The sequence below is a fragment of the Lasioglossum baleicum genome, chromosome 11, assembly GCF_051020765.1.
Source record: "Lasioglossum baleicum chromosome 11, iyLasBale1, whole genome shotgun sequence".
Classification (NCBI taxonomy): Eukaryota; Metazoa; Arthropoda; class Insecta; order Hymenoptera; family Halictidae; genus Lasioglossum; species Lasioglossum baleicum.
This window is the reverse complement of record NC_134939.1, coordinates 14,572,968-14,590,843: the sequence shown is the minus strand read 5'-3', so window position 1 is coordinate 14,590,843 and position 17,876 is coordinate 14,572,968. Positions and strand designations below refer to the sequence as shown.

The following is a 17,876-nucleotide window of genomic DNA, read 5'->3' as shown; positions in this document are numbered from 1 at the left end:
GCAGTGGTTTCCGTAATTCGAGGAAGGGTCAAATCTTGCAGGTCACTTTAGGTCAGTTTCCTCTCTGTTATACGCCCCTATATCTACCCTGGCCATCCGTTCTATATTTTCGGGGACAGTTCTGTATTTCAACAAACATCCTGTTCCCGAATTTTTTTTAAGAAATAGAAATATTTCTCAGCACTATTTTCTATTTTCTTCCGTTGTGAGAAATTGTTGTTTTAAGATTTAGCTTCATAAGATGTTGTTTTTGTTCCTCGCAACAAATGATGCATTAAATCCTCTAACACATCAAGGTTGTGTTATTTTTTGCTGTATACGTGTGTCGTATTATGTAGTACCTACTTTTTTTGTTATCCTCTATTCCGCTCCCAAAAATATGGGCACTATATCCAACTCTTGAAATCGCTATTGCACTAAGTCAAGGGTTTAAACATCACACATTTCCGCGGTTTTCTCAAAAATCGGTTTTTAGCTGGAACGTCAAACAGCTTTATATAACGACAATTGCCAATATCCGGAACGGAAAACACACGATGAACGTATAGCATCGAAGCATAGAATCGTAATGTGCATATTATTACGCGTGATGTCGTTCATTCCTGATACTACATAGAAATCCCCGCTACTAGACTGCAGATATTTACGCCGAAAGGAAATTACAGAGCTGACTCACAGAAGCTGCAAACGGAAAGAAATCGGTTACCCGATAAAAATTCTACTCAGCCTTGAACGACACAAAAATCGAGCAGTTAACTTTGGAAGACTCTGTCGTCGTAATAAGTGTCATACACTTATAGAAAATGCGTAAACACCCGCAGCTCGGCGATTAGCTTACGGTAGAATACATGTGAACTCCGGCTTAAAGTAAAACGTTGAACGAATAAAGTTTCACGAGCTCGTCCAAACAGACGTTGCTATTCCCATCAATGTTCCTCGCGAGTTGTTTCGCTTCGTGCGACTTCGTGTGAAAGACCTCTAATTGACGATACCACTATGGTCGGGAACAGAAATTTAAACGTCACGGTCTCCGATACTCTCTCTATGTATACATATATATCCCCGCTACCAATTTCAATGCTTTCCTCGACATCTGGTACCACAGGACAGAGCCTATCAACTCCGGCTCGGTGCAGCGAGGCGAATTTCTCACGGACGAACCTGTCTGCACGGCCACGCGGAGAGTCGCTGGCCATGTGAAGGGAAATAGGGGAAAGTGGAAAGATGTGGATATCGTGGTTATGTGGGATTCTTGCTACCAACCTCGGCTCCATTTAATCCTGTGTTTCTCGAGCCAATATCACGACCGTGTAATTGCGATTTTCTGCCGGAGAATATATTTACTGAATTATTAGGTTACCAACCAAGTGCGTTCCGCGTTTACGGCGCTCCAACATGCAAATAGTAAAACCATAATAATAAGCTTGGACTGATTTCGAAGCCTCTACTTTCGCGAAGCAGTGATCATTTCCCAAAAATATTTTTACACGACGCACAGTGCGTTGTCATGGGACAAAAATAAAATAATAAACTTCCGTGGTATTGGACAATGTCGTCTCTGGAGGGTTCTTTAACACTTTACCTACCGGAAGCTTATTAATAGGATTTTATTAATAGGATAGGATTTAAATGAAACTATTAGATGACGACATTGTTGGTGACTTGTTAGTTCCCAATGAAAATTGCTGTTGCCATTGAAGGTTCCATTAAAAAGTGCTTAGCCGTGTACCATAGATTTTTTAAAATTATGCAATAATCACCGGTCGGTCTCCAAAAACTTTCAACAATTTTGAATGCAACTCCTTACGACTTCTTAACAATTGACGTACGACTTTCTTTCACTGTTTTATAATGACTAAAAAAATCGTACGTCAATTTTTAAGGTGTCGTTGCAAACAGGGAGCTTTAATCTGTAAATCTCCCGTCGTTGCAGACACGAACAAAATTTTTCAAAGTTCACACAGACCTTTGTACAGCATTTCCGAGAAAAAATGTCTTCAGTGTCTCGCCTGTTACATCGTGAAAACAAATCTGGGAATAAAACGAATGACGGAGGACGAAACAAGCAGTTTTACCTTTAAAATGAGTCGGAGTTTATTGTGGTGCAATCATTTTTTACGAAATTGTCACGGTTTCAAAGAATCTGCATAAATCGTCAGCATGTTATTCTTTCCTTATAAACATACAATTTCTGCTAATATTGCCACACCTCTCTTAAAATGGCAAGGTTGTGCGAAGAGGATAGAGCCTCCTCATCTTTTTCCCTTGGAAACGATAGCTCGGCGAGCGTAGGTAAGAATCGAAATATCAATATGCCGGCGGAAGACGTCGTGTAAATACAGAAGCCGCAGACCTAAGCGCAATGCTCGAGCCGTCGCGCGTCTCATCGCATCGCTTCGGTGCGATCCAATAAGCGGAGTACCGACACCAAGTGGACGCCATTAATAAGTCGTCGTGTTCCAAGACGTTTAAACGCGTATTGGTTCGAGGACAATTGTAATTCCTGCGTTCGGGCTTGCTGCGGACAAGCATCTGAGTACCTGTCTCCGAGCACGTGCTGGCAACTCTCGTTGGAGATCGAGTCTTTAACTCTCTAGCCGACCGGCCTCCCTTCGAGTAATTATGTACGTGTAGAAGAATTTTAGTCGGTATGCGTGTACTAGTGCAACAGAACCAGCAAGCGAGCAGTGAGCAGCGAGCATCTTGAAGCGTAGTAGACGTAACCCACGGACTCTCGGGGCCGGTCATGGGAAAATGGGACTTTTTAAAGCGTCTCGCGGCGCAGAACGATGGAGTAACGGGTTGTTAGAGGAAAATTACCGCGAAGCCGATCTTTGTGGTTACAGTTACCGCGCTGGTTTCTTGGCACTGCACCTTTCCATCCCGTCTACCACCATCTTGATCCTTTTTCTTTTGTTTCGCCGCTGTTTCGACTTGGTCGTCGTACCACTCGTCTTCATTCTCTCAGAATCTTCTATGTTGTACGTGTCTTCGTTTCTTCGCACAGTTGAAGGATTGTCAAGCTCGCGCGCAAAAACCATAACAACGGTGTGATCTCTCTCTCTCTCTCTCTCTCTCTCTCTCTCTCTCTCTCTTTCTCCCCCCGTCGGCAATACGACATGGCGGAACGTTTAACACACGAAAAGGAAATACGCGGAAGTAAACGATACACACGACTGCCGGGAATTAAGATCGCGGCTAGACTTGTTCCGGAATGTGGCAAATCGCGAAGCTCTTGCGCGTGACGGTTCAACGATTATTCCATTTACCGGTTCGGTTATCAGCTATTATGGGGCAACGGTAATAGAGCGATGCAATTATCAAGTCATTTTAGATGTCACCGTGACATTTAAATATTCGCCACTGCGCATTCGGTAATCGATAATGATGTATTAGATTCTGATCATTAGTAGACGACGGATTTTATGCATTTACGACGAAAATCGGTAGCTGAAACTTCAAACAGTAAGAAAGATTTCAGAAATGTAAAAATACGGAGACGTTATTTTGCAATCGATTGAAATTCACACAAGAAATACATCTTTATTCAGCTACGTTTCCATGCAAATGATATATGTATGTATAAACATTTTATTTTGCATAAAGATCCGCTGTCTAATCATTATGAAATCGACTATGAAACCGACAACCAATCCCCTTCGGCATAGAATTTTATGTTGCAAATGAGGGAATTTTACGTATTCATTTAAAAAACTTTTTGTAGTCTGTAACTGATTGTTGACAGAAGGTTTATGCACAAACATTCCACTTTTATGAGATGTATACTAACGAGTATAACTGATTCAGCTTTAAATCAGAATAACTTTTTTATGAATGCACCAAACGACTTCAATTTCTCTGTGAGGCTAGAAGAATTAGTTTAGTAAATGACGTCTAAAAAATATTTTGGAAAAATGCATTTGGACGGAATCGTGAAAGACAATAGTAACAATTGAGTTTTACAACTTTTTTAGCTGTGCCAATAACGAAAATTCAAAAGATGTGTCTGGTCAACTGGTATAAATTATATACGCTTCGAAAATTTCATTCAAATTGTTGAGTTATAAACGATCGAAAGTGGTAAGGCCGAAAATCTTAAAAAGTTGCAATTTTGACCACTTGTGATCGCTTATAACTCGTAAACCAATTAACCAATTTCAAGGAAATTTTCAGTGCGTATGTAATTTATACGAGTTGACTAAACACATCTTTTGAATTTTCGTTATTGGCCCAGCTAAAAAAGTAGTAGAATGTCTTATTTATTAGACGTCATTTACTAAATTAATTCTTCTAGCCTTACAGAGAAATTGAAGTCGTTTGTTCCACTCATAAAAAAGTTATTCTGATTTAAAGTGCGTTGAATCAGTCATGCTCCTTACTGTATTTATTACACTTTCGTAATAAGTTGCGATCTTGATAATGTTCAAATTAATTTCTCGTTGCACTTATCTAGCGTTCAAATCGAACTACGTAAATATTTCTTATAATTATGAATATATGCATAACTTGTTCAAAACGAGCGAGAATTTAAACCATTGCTCTTCGACGGAGTTTTCTCGAAATCGATGCGTAACACATAGCGTAGACTACTTGTCAACTTTCGTGTGTATTTATCTCGTGTGTGTTTGCGTCTGAAGGAGGCCGTGAAGTCGAAAATGAAACGTGAGATGAGCATCTCTAAAGCACATGGCTGTTGGACCGGGAGTTTAAGTACCATCAATAACTCCAAGCCTCCAATAAAGCCAACTTCAAGATTTATTGCATTTTTTTTTTAACAATCTCTCGTATCATGTCGCGGGCTAATATTTATAGAACGTTGTGTAAACAGTTCACAGTCATTGACTTGGGACTTTCTCCGAATTAATGCGCTGTGAAAATTAACAAATACCTCGAATAAATTCTATCAGAAATGAAAATTAACGTGTAAAATGTTCTCAAGTTAATATGCTTACAAGCCCATAACTGATCCATAATAATTTCATATAAGTATAAAAGAGGTATAAAAAAGTACCTCATTCCATTTAAATAAATGAAGGTGACCTTCATATCTCTCAGAAATATTAGATAAAAACAAAAATCCTTTTGGTATCGTATGAGCCCCATTTTATTACCACGTTTTTATTAGCTCGCTTTCTTGTTTGTCTGTCTGTTCGGTGGCAAATTTTGCAATTGATTTTTTACCATTCAACTTTGTCCTTCAGACACATTTGACGTAGCTTTAAAAGCAACAAAGATATTCAAGATGGTCCAGTTAGGCGAAATACGTAGAATGGAATTATTCTAGGTTGTAAGAAATGTTTAATTTTCACCGGTAAGTATATATAATACAGGAAAAAGCTTCTTGTAAGTTCAAATTTAAATGTTCGAATGTGAACTGTAATACGATAATACAAGGGTCTTTCGTAGTACATATATATATTTTACGATAACATGCATTACAACCCTGCTGGGAACACACATCCCATTCGTAAAATGGAAGGTAAGGTATCAGTAGTCCGTACGTTTCCTTTTCGCCGTTATACTACATCTGTCGGCAATACAGACTCTGCCTTCGCACATCTGATTCAAACGATAAGCAGTCCCCTAATCCCGAGCAAAGAACATCCTAATCTCAAGAGCGAGGCAAAAGAGGAACTGACGAGGGTAGAGTACAACGTCGTGAGTTAATACCAGTCAAATCGACCGAATTCCCCCTCGACTTGTCCGAGAGAATTCACGGAGCAGTGAGAAACTGAGAAGTGGAATTCGGCAGAAAAAATATTATTTGAAAACAATATTTTATTTCAAGAATACTGCTTTAAAAACAGGACTTTGATGCAAATTGTCGTATTTAAACTCGAAATGAATTAATGTATTATAGATTTTTGCGTTAAATTATCATTTCTTTCATAAACTTGATTTTATTGCCAAGCCAAATTATGCTAACTTGTCGATTCGTGAATTGATCGACGAGGTATTAGATTTGTATTGATTCTCGAGCTCTTTCTTTTTATTGGAGTATATTTTCCAAGTTGGAGATGTTAAGATTTTACGGAGTCGCATGGAAATCAACCGACACAAATTTCCCCGACACGGTTTCCACCGACTCCAGATTTGATCGGCAACGCCTTTAACCGAAAACGAATTTGATCCACAACGACTTGAGACGACCACAGTATGCATTATCATATGTATTATATGTAAACTGCGGATTTTATGCGTTTATAACAAAAATAGGTACGTACAATTTAAAGCAGTGAACACATATTAAAACGATTTAAGGACATCGGTGTATTATTTTCAACTGTACAAGATAATGAGAAGAAGACAAAAATTTCTAGGTGGCCCCTGTTTCTTGCAACTGATGTAGAAATTTTTTACTTTGCATAAAGATCCGCCGTCTAATTATATGTATTATCATACTGTGGTCGTCTCAAGTCGTTGTCGATCGCTAACTTTACCAAATAATTGAAGCCATACAAAAACTATAAATTTTCTTTTCTCTTCTACGAGATTTTCATGAATAAAGTAAAGACGTTTTCCACTGCAGAATCACTGCAGCTCCGGACAAAATGACACCGGCAAGGGGTTGAAATAACATTTTCCCATTAAACACGTTACCCAGCTCCGAAATCGAGTATGATCAGGACGCGCGAGGGTGTCGGAAGAGCGCGGGAAAAACTCACCTGTGATATAAGTTTCGGCAGTGTGTGCGTGTGGGTGTGCGCGTGCGCATGATTATTGTGTCCTGTGGAGGACCGGTCTGCGTTTGGTCGTTGTTGTTGCTGCTGTTGGCCGGCATCCGATCTGAGATCGTGCCTCCACCTCAATACACCCATCATAACCGTCTACAGTCTTACTGTATCCTCGATATCGCCCGAAGAGACCACTAAACAACCGTGCGTCGGTATCCCCGCGGACGTCCGCACTACGGGAACCAGTTCGATCTTCGATGCTCCGGACCTAACCTAACGCGAGTGTCCTGTTGCACCCTTTATGGTGTGTACGTATAGCTTGCTCCGAATAATAGACTCTCCTCTCGAGGAAATTCTAAATGAAGTCGGACTTGGCCGCAGATCGCACTGGTATCCGAGCAAGGCATACATACGTGCCACTAATTCGTTCTCGCCGACGCGCCCTAAACTCGCGCGAAACAGAGTAGAATCGTTTCAAAGCAACACGTTGAACGCTGCCAACGATAAGACAAGGCAGATTCACCGCGGCAAAACGAGCCAGCAGGAGTTTCGATCGGCAGCAGCACCGGGGTCAACACAAAAACTTTCGCCTTTCGCCGCCGAGCCTTTGGTGAACGCGGAAAGTTAGCGTGCCTTGTTCACTGACATTACACGCGCGTGTCCCCCGCGTACAACCACACTGAAGAACTAGGATCCCATTCGTTCGTGGTTCACCGGAGGCTGGGACACGCGATAGTTCGTTCCGACCCTGACGTTCACTGTCATTCTTGTAATTCGATCTCCGCGATTCTACCGAGCGATAAACTTCGCACAGAATCGCCACCGAACGACGATTGTGTACACGTGTGAATGTATGCGTGCGTGTGTGTGTGTTTCTGTATGTGAGAATATGTGTGTGCGTGTGTAAGAGTGTGTCACTCTTTTCCTGACTGGTCGCGCGGTCTCTCCGGCCACCTCTGTTCGTCGCCCACGTTTCGATTTACCGAGCGAGGTCAGAATAGAAAGTGTTTACACCGTGGGCGCGTTCGCCAGAAAGGATCGTGTACACACGCGCGCGCACAAACAAAAGCGGACACACAACGGAATCAGCCGTAGAAGAGGGATCTCGCGCGTACAGACACCTCGACTAGGTGGAAGTGCAGAAACGCGACTGGCATCGAGACCGTCGAGAGACCGAGACCGTACGGTTCGAGAGGCTTGCCTCGTCTGCTGTCCCTTGCCCCCTTGCTTCTCCGCCATGCCCCTCCTCCTCCGCCCCTCTTTCTCTCATGCTCTCTTCCCCTCAACGCTCCTTCCCGCCCTGCTACGCCGCAGCACGTTGGCCCCTCCACGCCCCGCGAGACCCAATCGCTTCAACATCCTGCTGTCGTACCGTGAACAAACGTTGCCATGGTCGCCATCGAGCGCGTAAACTCGATGCCACGGGAACTTCGATCTTCCTTTTTTCCTCTCTCTTATTGCGATTTAACGATCTATCGATTCTTTTCTTAAGAATTACGCAGGTATGCACGAGTGTGGCGACGCCGTGCAAAGTCACCGACCGTGATTTATCACAGTGATCCCAGAATCACGATCACGGTCCCGATTTTAACGTTCGTTCGTTAGAGTTACTTCGCTCACACTATTCAGTGGCGCACCCAGGGGGGAGCCAGGGGGCCAAGCCCCCCCAAATAAAAAATGTTCAGTTTCCAAAATTAAAATCGCGGAATAGCCCTGGGTGCCGTTGATAGATATTTTGGCTAAAAAAAAAGGTCATCAAAACCTAGGGCTGGGTTCAACTCGGTCCCCCTCAAGATTACATCCTGGGTGCGCCACTGACACTATTAATACATTATCGACCGGTGATTATTGCATAATTATGAAAAATCTATGGTACGATGCTAAATACTTTTTAATGGAACCTTCAATAGCAACAGCAATTTTTATTGTGAACTAACAAGTCAGTAAAATCGAAAATATTAAACAGTATTTCAAATATTTTTTTCGCCAAACAATGCCCACCTCTGCTTGCAACCAATGCAAACATCTTTTTCTAACAACAACAACAACATTGAATTAATATAATTAAGTAAATTGATACCAATGTTTTTGTTCCTACTAATTGTGTTTTTCTCCGTTGCGAATTCGTAATCGTACCACGTTTTACCTCGTACAGTTGACCTTGAAAAATTAATGCTAATGACAGAGATAAATTGTTGCCGTAGTCCAAGGAAAAAATTGTTTTTCGCCATTAAGACAAAGCGTTGTGTGTACATGTTCAGCAAAATAGCTGTAGCCGTTAGTTTTTTTGCATACAGAGTTGATTTGATTCACCTCGATGTCCGTTGGACTATAGAAATGAACTGTATGTATATTCATTCAGTAAAAATCAGCGAGCAACGATAAACGTAACTGCTATTAATGGTTTCGTTGGCATAACTTGGAGTTAAATCATTGCACTGATCCAAACTCTGTTTTATTTTTCCAAATAAAACCAAATCTATCAGCATTAGACTATTACAGAAATGTATTCATTACGATAGGTAACCTATGTATTACAATATAATATTATATTAAATTATCATTGTTATTTATAAATTATTACGTAATAATTTACCTCCATTTTAATTATCTATAATTTATTTTTATTAAGAGACCATATTAAGAGAGAAAGTTAATCTCTATTTCATTCGAGTTTGTTGCAATTCGGATAGAACATTTTTATTTTGCTATTTAAATTATCTTTGCTATTTACAAATTACTACAAAATAATTTATCTGCATTTTAATTACCTATAATTTATTTTTTTTTAAGAGACCATATTAAGAGAGAAATTGAATCTCTATTTCACTCCAGTTTGTTGCAATTCAGATAGAACATTTTTATTTTGTATAAATATCCGCTGTCCACTTATTATAATTAAATATTCACGATCTTATACGAGACAAGTATTGTTTACGTGACATCTCTGTCTAATCTTTTGCATATACTCGCAAACCGCCATAACCGAGTTATAACGCGAGTAGATTTTCTCCGTATAGATACCTAACGGAAAGTAAACGTTTTGAAATAATCCTTTTGATACTAAGCATTCTCTTCGGTTGAGCCCTCAGAAGTAGGTCAAGCAAATAACCTACAGTAAACTTGATAGGAAGAGAAACAATTCTACGTCGAACACCATTAATCCCAATGACGTCATCGAATCTACAGCGAAACAGTAACCGACCTCCAGAAAATCAATTAGTACCGATACATTTTGCACCCGGTACGGTTAGTGTTAAATTAGTTTTTTTTTCCAAGCGCATCATTTACGTGGCTTGCATACAAATATCTGCAACTTGTTCATTTTAATTTGTTTTACCAAAGTATCCCCTGGAAATATTTGATGCATTTTTTAATACGTCGTCGAGTAAATACAAACAAAATAATCGACGTCTTAAATTGTGATTTTCAGAAGTAGAAAACCGTGTGAATCCAACGAAAAGTAGCTTTACTTTGAAATATCACTATGCGCAGCTCTACAGCGTGCCTATTTCCGTTCTGTTTCCAACTGGTAGCGGTCGAACGATTTATCAAATGTTCTTTAACATTTTCAGTTCGTGTCGTGATTTGTTACTAAGAATAAAGTATTTTACACGCTTTCTTCACGTTGTTATTATAGAAACTGAAACTATTCCGCGCGTGGCGCTTTATGACTCGTGACCGACTCGTCAGTTCTTGACAATTTAACCCTTCATGTTCGGAAATCGTCTCGTTCTTATTTTTTACTGCTCTCCTTAGTTTCGATGCTTTATAGCAGTGCAGCGTGTACATTACAGGATATAGAGGATCACAAGAAACTTCAAAATTGATTGGTACTTTTCTACCAATTCTACGTTGCTGTTATATGTATGTGTATCCTTACATAAGTATGCGCATCTTTCTGGAAGATTTTCGCAAGCTGCGAATGCACGAAGATCAGCGGTGAAATGATAACATTTGGCAAAGATGGAAGCCAAGAAAGCTGAAAAGCAGGATACATATAACGAGTGGAGGATACGATGCACAAGTGGCTGCCTTTAGCGAACGCATTCGTCGGAGTTAAAGTAGCTTGCAGTCGGAAAAATAAAATTAGTTCGACATGCCAGGAGTAAGATCATACGGTTGGGTCCGGTGTTTCCGTTAGCCGGGGACGGCAGGACGAATTCTTTCGTGTTTGAAGGTAACGACAGGTGGAGGAAGGTGAAACCAAGAGGAAACGGGCTGTCATGGCGGAGGAAGACTGGCAGGAGAGCGGATGTCATTTCGTGGTCGACTTATTTCGCTGCCGGTAGGCAGGTAGGTACTGAGGCTTCCCATTCCTTTGTGTCCACCTCTTTCATTATTTTACCCAACTTCCTGCGCCCGAAAACGACGCTCCACGGCTATAAGCGTCCCGCGACGCTATGACCTCACCACCCATTTCACCTTCTTCCCTGGACATCCAGAATATCTCGCGCGACTCTTTCAAAACGTTAACCTTGTCGCGACCCTTCGCTGCTAACGCGGATCTTCGCGTTCTCGAATCTTTCCTTCAGAGAATAGTATATTTTTACGTGCAACGGCAGCCATTTACCTACGTATAACGTACAAGTCGTATTTTACAGACCAAATGGCTTACAGTTTTCTTAGAAGTTTGCGAAAATGTCTAAACTACGGTCACGTAATTGATGGCACTTCTTCAACCCTCTCGAAGCGTGATTCGCTTAGATTACTCTGTTGCTGGCGGTTCGATCAGAAATTCTTTCAGCTGAAATAACGCGCTTCAAGGAGAGCTTTAAGCTGATTGCAACAAATTTTTCTTCCAGAGTTATCAAGGTCACCTTCAGTTTTTTTATAGGTAAACCTACAAAAGCTTCATAATTATAGTTTCGGAAGTTTCAGATGCCGAGCAACGAACGATGATAAACTAAGTTCGTATTTAGATCAGTTGTTAGTTAGCTTGTTGGTGCTCTCTTGTTTATCTCCCAGATGAGAAACTTTCGCCTGATTCTACTGACTGAGACGAGCATCAATTAATAAACTGAATTGCGGAAGTTTGCCCGTCGTGCGATAACACTCCGCCGACCATTTGGAGAAGAAACAGTTTCGTCTCAATGAAAATTTCATCGGTCGGAATGAATAGATATCGATGTCGAGCTCGGCTCTTTTTTTAAATGCGAGATAACAGACAGCTGCGCGCGTTTGAATAACTATCGGGAAGCGGCAACGTGTGGAATCACACGTATCTACCCATCCACAAATATTTCTCCTGGGAGCAATACGAACTAGATTGACGGGCTACTTTCTCCTTGCTAACCTGGTATAATTTTTTTATAGAGACTCTCGTAACGCTTCTTTCTCTCGGAACAGCGCGGATTTTAAGGTCGAGGCATGAAGGCAAGATCTCCTATGTCAACAAATATACAGTAAGATAATCGAACAGTCTTCAAATTATAACTGATAATATATTAATGTGTTCATTCCCTTTCGCTGCACTTTAAAAACCTCTACATATAAATCGAAATAAAATCTCCATCGACTCGAAGGAAGCTGAACAAGCCAAAACAGCGGTAAATGTTTTACGAAGTTTCGTAGAAAGATGCGATGAGCGTATGTATAATTTATACAAGTTGACCAAACACATCTTTCAAGTTTTCGTTATTGTCCCAGCTAAAAAAAGTCGTAAAAATCAATGTTTAGCCTTACAGAGAAATTGAAGTCGTTTGGTCCATTCATAAAAAAGTTGTTCTGATTTAAAGTGTGTGGAATCAGTTATGCTCCTTACTGTATGTGTAGCTAGCATTACAGGAGTGTTTATACAATAGATGAGTAGGTGATCGAATTACTAGAGTCACTTGCATAAGTTGACAACCTCACATCGCTGCTCCGAAAGTATAATGACGCATTTTGAGAAGAACAATGACGTATTTATATGGTACTGGTTACTGTGGGGCTGGTATTTATTATTTTATAAATTGAAATAACTTAAAAGTTGCAATAATAACCCTACAATGTCTATAAACTACTCTCACAGAAGAATTAAACCGAATCTATAGGCCATTCTATTAATAAGACAAATTGGAATTATTTTTCTTTTGCTTGTCCTGTAAAATTTCAATTTTTGCAGTTATGTCATTATGCTGACGGAGCAACGACATTATAACAATTCATTTTGAAACGACAACTCATGTATACTGATTTCTTTTTACTTTTTTTTATGAAGTATTGGTGTTTGCGAATTGCAAATACACGTTTAACAATACTGTAGACAATGTTGTGGATCTAGTATAATAATTTTATTGAGACGTAGCATAATAACAGTAAATGTATAATATTTGAAGCTTGTGGTTCTATCATTTTCGCTAGAACAGAATGAGGTAGGATGAACACCTCAAAATTACTCGCATAAATAACTATTACTAATGGTACGGGTACTTTCGAGTAAAGGTAAACTCGTAATTCACGTGTTTCATCGATTTAAGTTACGTAGCATGACGGCTAAAGTCAGCGCTAATGCCAGCAGATTCGTGGCTGATAAGTAAAATTAGCATGAGGGGCGAAAAGGTTTAAACTTAGCACAAAACGTAGTAGCGAAATCGAGTAAATATATAATATTGTAATCTTTCGCGGTGAAAAACCAATAAAAATAATATTAGATATTTTGAATAATGGTACAGTAATTTTAGTGGCGATTCTCTCCGGATCGGATTGTAGTAATTAGACCGCGAATCTTTATGCAAAATAAAAATGTTTTTTGCATTGATTGTGCGATACAGGGATAACATTAAAAATTGATTTCATCCCTTAACGACTTTGTTCCATAAAAAAACAACATCACGATGTTTTAATACTTGTTTAATCTTTCAATATTTCATATTTCACCCAACGAATTTCTTCATAAATGCGTAGAGAACCGCAGTAGTAATTATGAAGCGCTGTATGGTCGTAGTTGTTTTCATTGTCGTCTGCATTGAAGTTTATCAGCAAGGTATTATCGACGAGAAATAAAACCATGTACTATACATAGTTATACTGTGCTCGAATACAATGCGACACATATTAGTAATGCATGGCTAGTCTCGTGATGAATAATTTAAGGTCAGCGTATTTTCTGTACGATAATAATGATTTTTCCTTTGTGGCACGATAGCGATTTCATAATATGCTGAAAGCGTAACGATGTCAAGTTCGGCTTCGGTTACAAGCTGGTTTCGGGGTCATTCCCACGTAAAAGCGGGGGGGGGTACAATGACCCGTTGTATGTATACCGTGAACGTCGTCGTCAAAGTCGAATCTACGATCTTCACGGACAACGAGCAAGTCAGAAATCAGAAAATCTTCCCGGCCGTTCGGTTAAAGTCACACCATCACGGTTGATCGTGGTGGTTCAACCAGCACTTCCGGTCTGCGTACCTGCACGGCCGGAAACGTGCTTCTCCCCCTTACATCCTGAGGATCGCATGTGCACCTCGTTTTACCAATACACTGCGACCCGCATTTCCAACTTTTATTTGCCGTCTGCATTGACAACAATGAGACAGAAGACAAAGGAAATTCGCTGTACACGCGTTGTACGCGAATCGCCTACTTTTCAAACGGTTACGATGTTTCCGAACCTTTTCTTCGAACTGTTAAAGTACAATAACTTCTTATTATACTCGTAATTTGTTCTTATTGCGCGAAGTCTGGATGCAGCATAAATCTAGTTTACCGTTAACTGGACTTTAACCTTTAATGGATATTTAACCCTTTGCGAAAAGGGTTCGAAAATTAAACATTTCTTCCAATCTAGAATAATTCGATTCTATATGAATTTGATTCTTTCTTTGAATATAAAATTGATATAATACCTCATAGGTACAATACTTATCAGTAATTGATTAGTAGACTGCGGATCTTTACGTAAAATAAAAATGTTTTGCATTGATTGTGGGAAGCAGGAATAACATAAAAATTGATTTTACTCCTTAACGACTTTGTTACATGAAAAGCAACATTACAACATTTTTGAATTTCTTAAATCTTTTACTGTTGTATATTTCACCTAACCAATTTCATCATAAATGCATAAAGATCCGCAGTCTATTGATTAGATAAACCACTAATTTTTTTCTTATTGTAATTATAGTCCACTTTTGCACGTGTAATTGAAGATGTAATTAAATACTCATGTAATTAATTACTGCCCAACTCTGTATTGCAAGGTGTTACAGCAATATCGTACTTTCTACAAATTCAAGTTTATATTCCATCCATAATAAGATAACTTTAGAAACAGGAAAATTATTGCGATGACTGGACCACTTAGTTACAATTGAGAAAGAAGATTCCACTATAACCGACATGAGGTGTTCTTACCGACTGTCGATAAGTTATTATCACCTCTCGCTTTTGCCAACAGTACGGCTAGTTCCCTAGCTGACTGTTCTATTTGTGCAGAGGGCACCGACGAGGTACTATCTGTCGGTGCAGAGGGCGAGAGAAACCCACCTGATTTGTGACTACGTTGGTATTACAGATCGCGTACACTCTCTCTCTGTACATGTACCCTCGTAAGGTAATTCGTCTACTTCTATAGATCACAGACTTAACTTAAATTAAGTCTGTGTATAGTTTGTGCGTGCTACAAATGAAAAATCTACTATATCGATGAATTCTCATCTTCGATGAGAAGATTTCTAATTGTACCAAACGGATTTCCCGAACATCTGGAGTTGGCAAAACGTACGTAAATCCGTTTCTCACGACATGACTGCACGTGTTAGACACATGATTACGGATGTCGCATTTGGACGGCAGATGCAAAAGTTACAGAGGCAAGATAGGATGCACTAGCCGTTTTTACGATGCGGCTAAATGAATCTTATATATTCTTTCGACTTTTATATTCTTTATGTTTCTCACATCCTATGTGAATTTTCCTACACAATTTGATGCAATTATTATAGGAGATTAATTTGTGTGTAATTTGTGAACTACTATAGACAAATTTGGTTCCTTTGAATCAGTTCGAACAGTATTAACGTGGCAATTATCTGAGAGCTAAATATTTTACGTTTACATAAGCTGATATAGAACGTTTTATAACAACGTCCGATTACAACGTTTGTTTAATGAATGAATACTTTACGAGAATACAATTGTCGATTCAATTTAACATTTGACAATTCCATTTTTTCATGTTGCCATACTGCGTATCTTTCTGAAAGAAAACATTTGCAGAAAAATATGTGTTAAAATAGTACTTCAACAGAACATTCTACTTCAAGGGTATTTAAAACGGTAGAGCTTTATTTTTAAATATTTTTGTTCCGTGTCGTTCAATCGATTCTGTGTCACCGAAATATGAGATCTACATTTAAAATAATAAACTAAAATAAACGTGTGCTTCCAATTATTATGGAATCTCGCGTTAAAATACCATTTCTTTCTCAAATTTACTTCCACTGAAAAAGATATATCAAATTCATACTTAATGTATGAATCTAAACAGTATTTAAAATATTTTTCTTCCAAATTTAGCTGAGCTTCGATGCTGAAGTAAATACATGTCGAGAAGTGTAAACCTGGATTCGGTAGAGTCATGCTGACTGTCTATCGGAGAAATTTGCGGTGTCGTTGACGAATAGGAAAATCGGCGATGTAATTGATCGCCGTGACGTGGAAGAGCGATGGTAGGGTGAATGGATACCGCAACTGTTTTCGGTAACTCCGACCCCTGGCTTAGGGCAGTTTAGCACGTGACTCGCACGATTTTCCCTTCGGAACCGGTGCGGTGAACCGAAAATTTTATAGACACTGCTTCGAGAGACAGACAATGCGAACGATTCTGATTGAAATTCAAGCGGTGTGTGACCAAACGATTCGTCCTGAAGCTTTTTGCTACTCGTAGCGTGGTTGATGACGTTCATTTATCTTCGAGTCATTTCTGCCAGACCGATTGAGATTCCGATTCCACGTGGCTCCTATGGGTGCCCCTGAATGTGTAAATGAAAAGCCAAGCCTCTGTACTAAATGATCACGAGCTGTACTAGCTGTTCACGAGCTAAAAAATCAAATTCCTCATATCGATTTTTAACGAATGTACAATGTTTCTTAACACATTACCGACCAATTTTCCAATAAACTTTACTTTTGTCATCAACTGTTCTCTCACATACAATTGAATGTATGTATTTGATTCCAATAAAAGTGAAAGTTAATAACGATTTACCAACAAGGTATATTCGTAAGAGTGGATTTAAGAACATATTATGACCTTTCAAATTCACCTTCAAATATGTTATAGCAATTTTGAAAAAAAAAAACAGAAATATTGAATTTACAGACGCGATTCAAATAAATCTTGAAGAAGATCGAAACTCGGATCGAAACGTTGATTTTGTTTGACAATTAGCAAAGTTGCTTTATAATTTGTAATAAACGATCGAACCGTTGCGCCGAGAACATTTAAAAATTTAATATTGTCGTGTCGTTTTCAACGTAAAAAAAGACTATTGACTGGTGAAATTAATCTTGTATTTAAGTAATTAACTAGTGCTCAAATTATGTACTTTGTTCAAACTCAAATTCGATTTTTCCTGAGAATAGTCCAAGTGATACTACAAAAATTTAGAGTGGTCAGCGCTGCATGGAAGTTCTCTGTACGTAAGAAAACATTAAAACCTTTTAGCGTCGAAGCAATAGTTGAATCTGACAATGAGAGAAAAGTGCCGAAAGAACGAAGTGCGGGCAACAACGTATCGTTCCCAGCACTAAAAGGGTACATTTACTCCATTTCGTTTTACAAGCAAAAAAGTAAAAATTTGTAAATGTGTTATTTCGGAAAAAACGCAAAAGTGGAGCCATACTGTGATAGCATATATTACGTGCAAGAATCTAGTAAAATAATTTATTTCATCTACGAGTTTGAACAACGAATAATAGCTAGTTGTACACGAGCAGAGTTCGTTGAAATTGAAAGTAATGTAAAGTGAGCGTGAGAAACGACGTGTAGATATAAATTGTCGTTAATTTTGATGATGGTTTTACGAGATCGTCATCCGGCCGCTACGGTAAATATGAGAAATTCTATCCAACCGTTCCAACAAAGTGAGATGATATATTTGAAGAGCATACGGGTGCCGGTATCGTGTTGTAACCCTAATTGTGTTGGTTCTACCCCTTAAAGTCCCCAGAAAGTATTGGTTTCATCGCGAAGAATAGATTCGAAATGCATACTCG

The 17,876-nt window shown here is 39.2% G+C and overlaps 1 protein-coding gene across 11 annotated transcripts in view; it reads right to left on the bottom strand.

The window, feature by feature from the left end:
* Positions 1-17,876, bottom strand: part of LOC143213626 (rap1 GTPase-activating protein 1) — a 159,036-nt gene that overhangs the window by 40,495 nt on the left and 100,665 nt on the right. Inside the window, exon 1 of one of the 11 annotated variants that reach the window (XM_076433679.1) lies at positions 6,666-17,856. The exons of the other annotated variants lie outside the window; for them this stretch is intronic. Within the exon in view, the coding sequence (XP_076289794.1) occupies positions 6,666-6,821 (156 nt within the window). The 5' untranslated portion in view covers positions 6,822-17,856. Of the gene's footprint in view, positions 1-6,665; positions 17,857-17,876 lie in introns of those variants that run through there. 11 annotated transcript variants of the gene reach the window in all.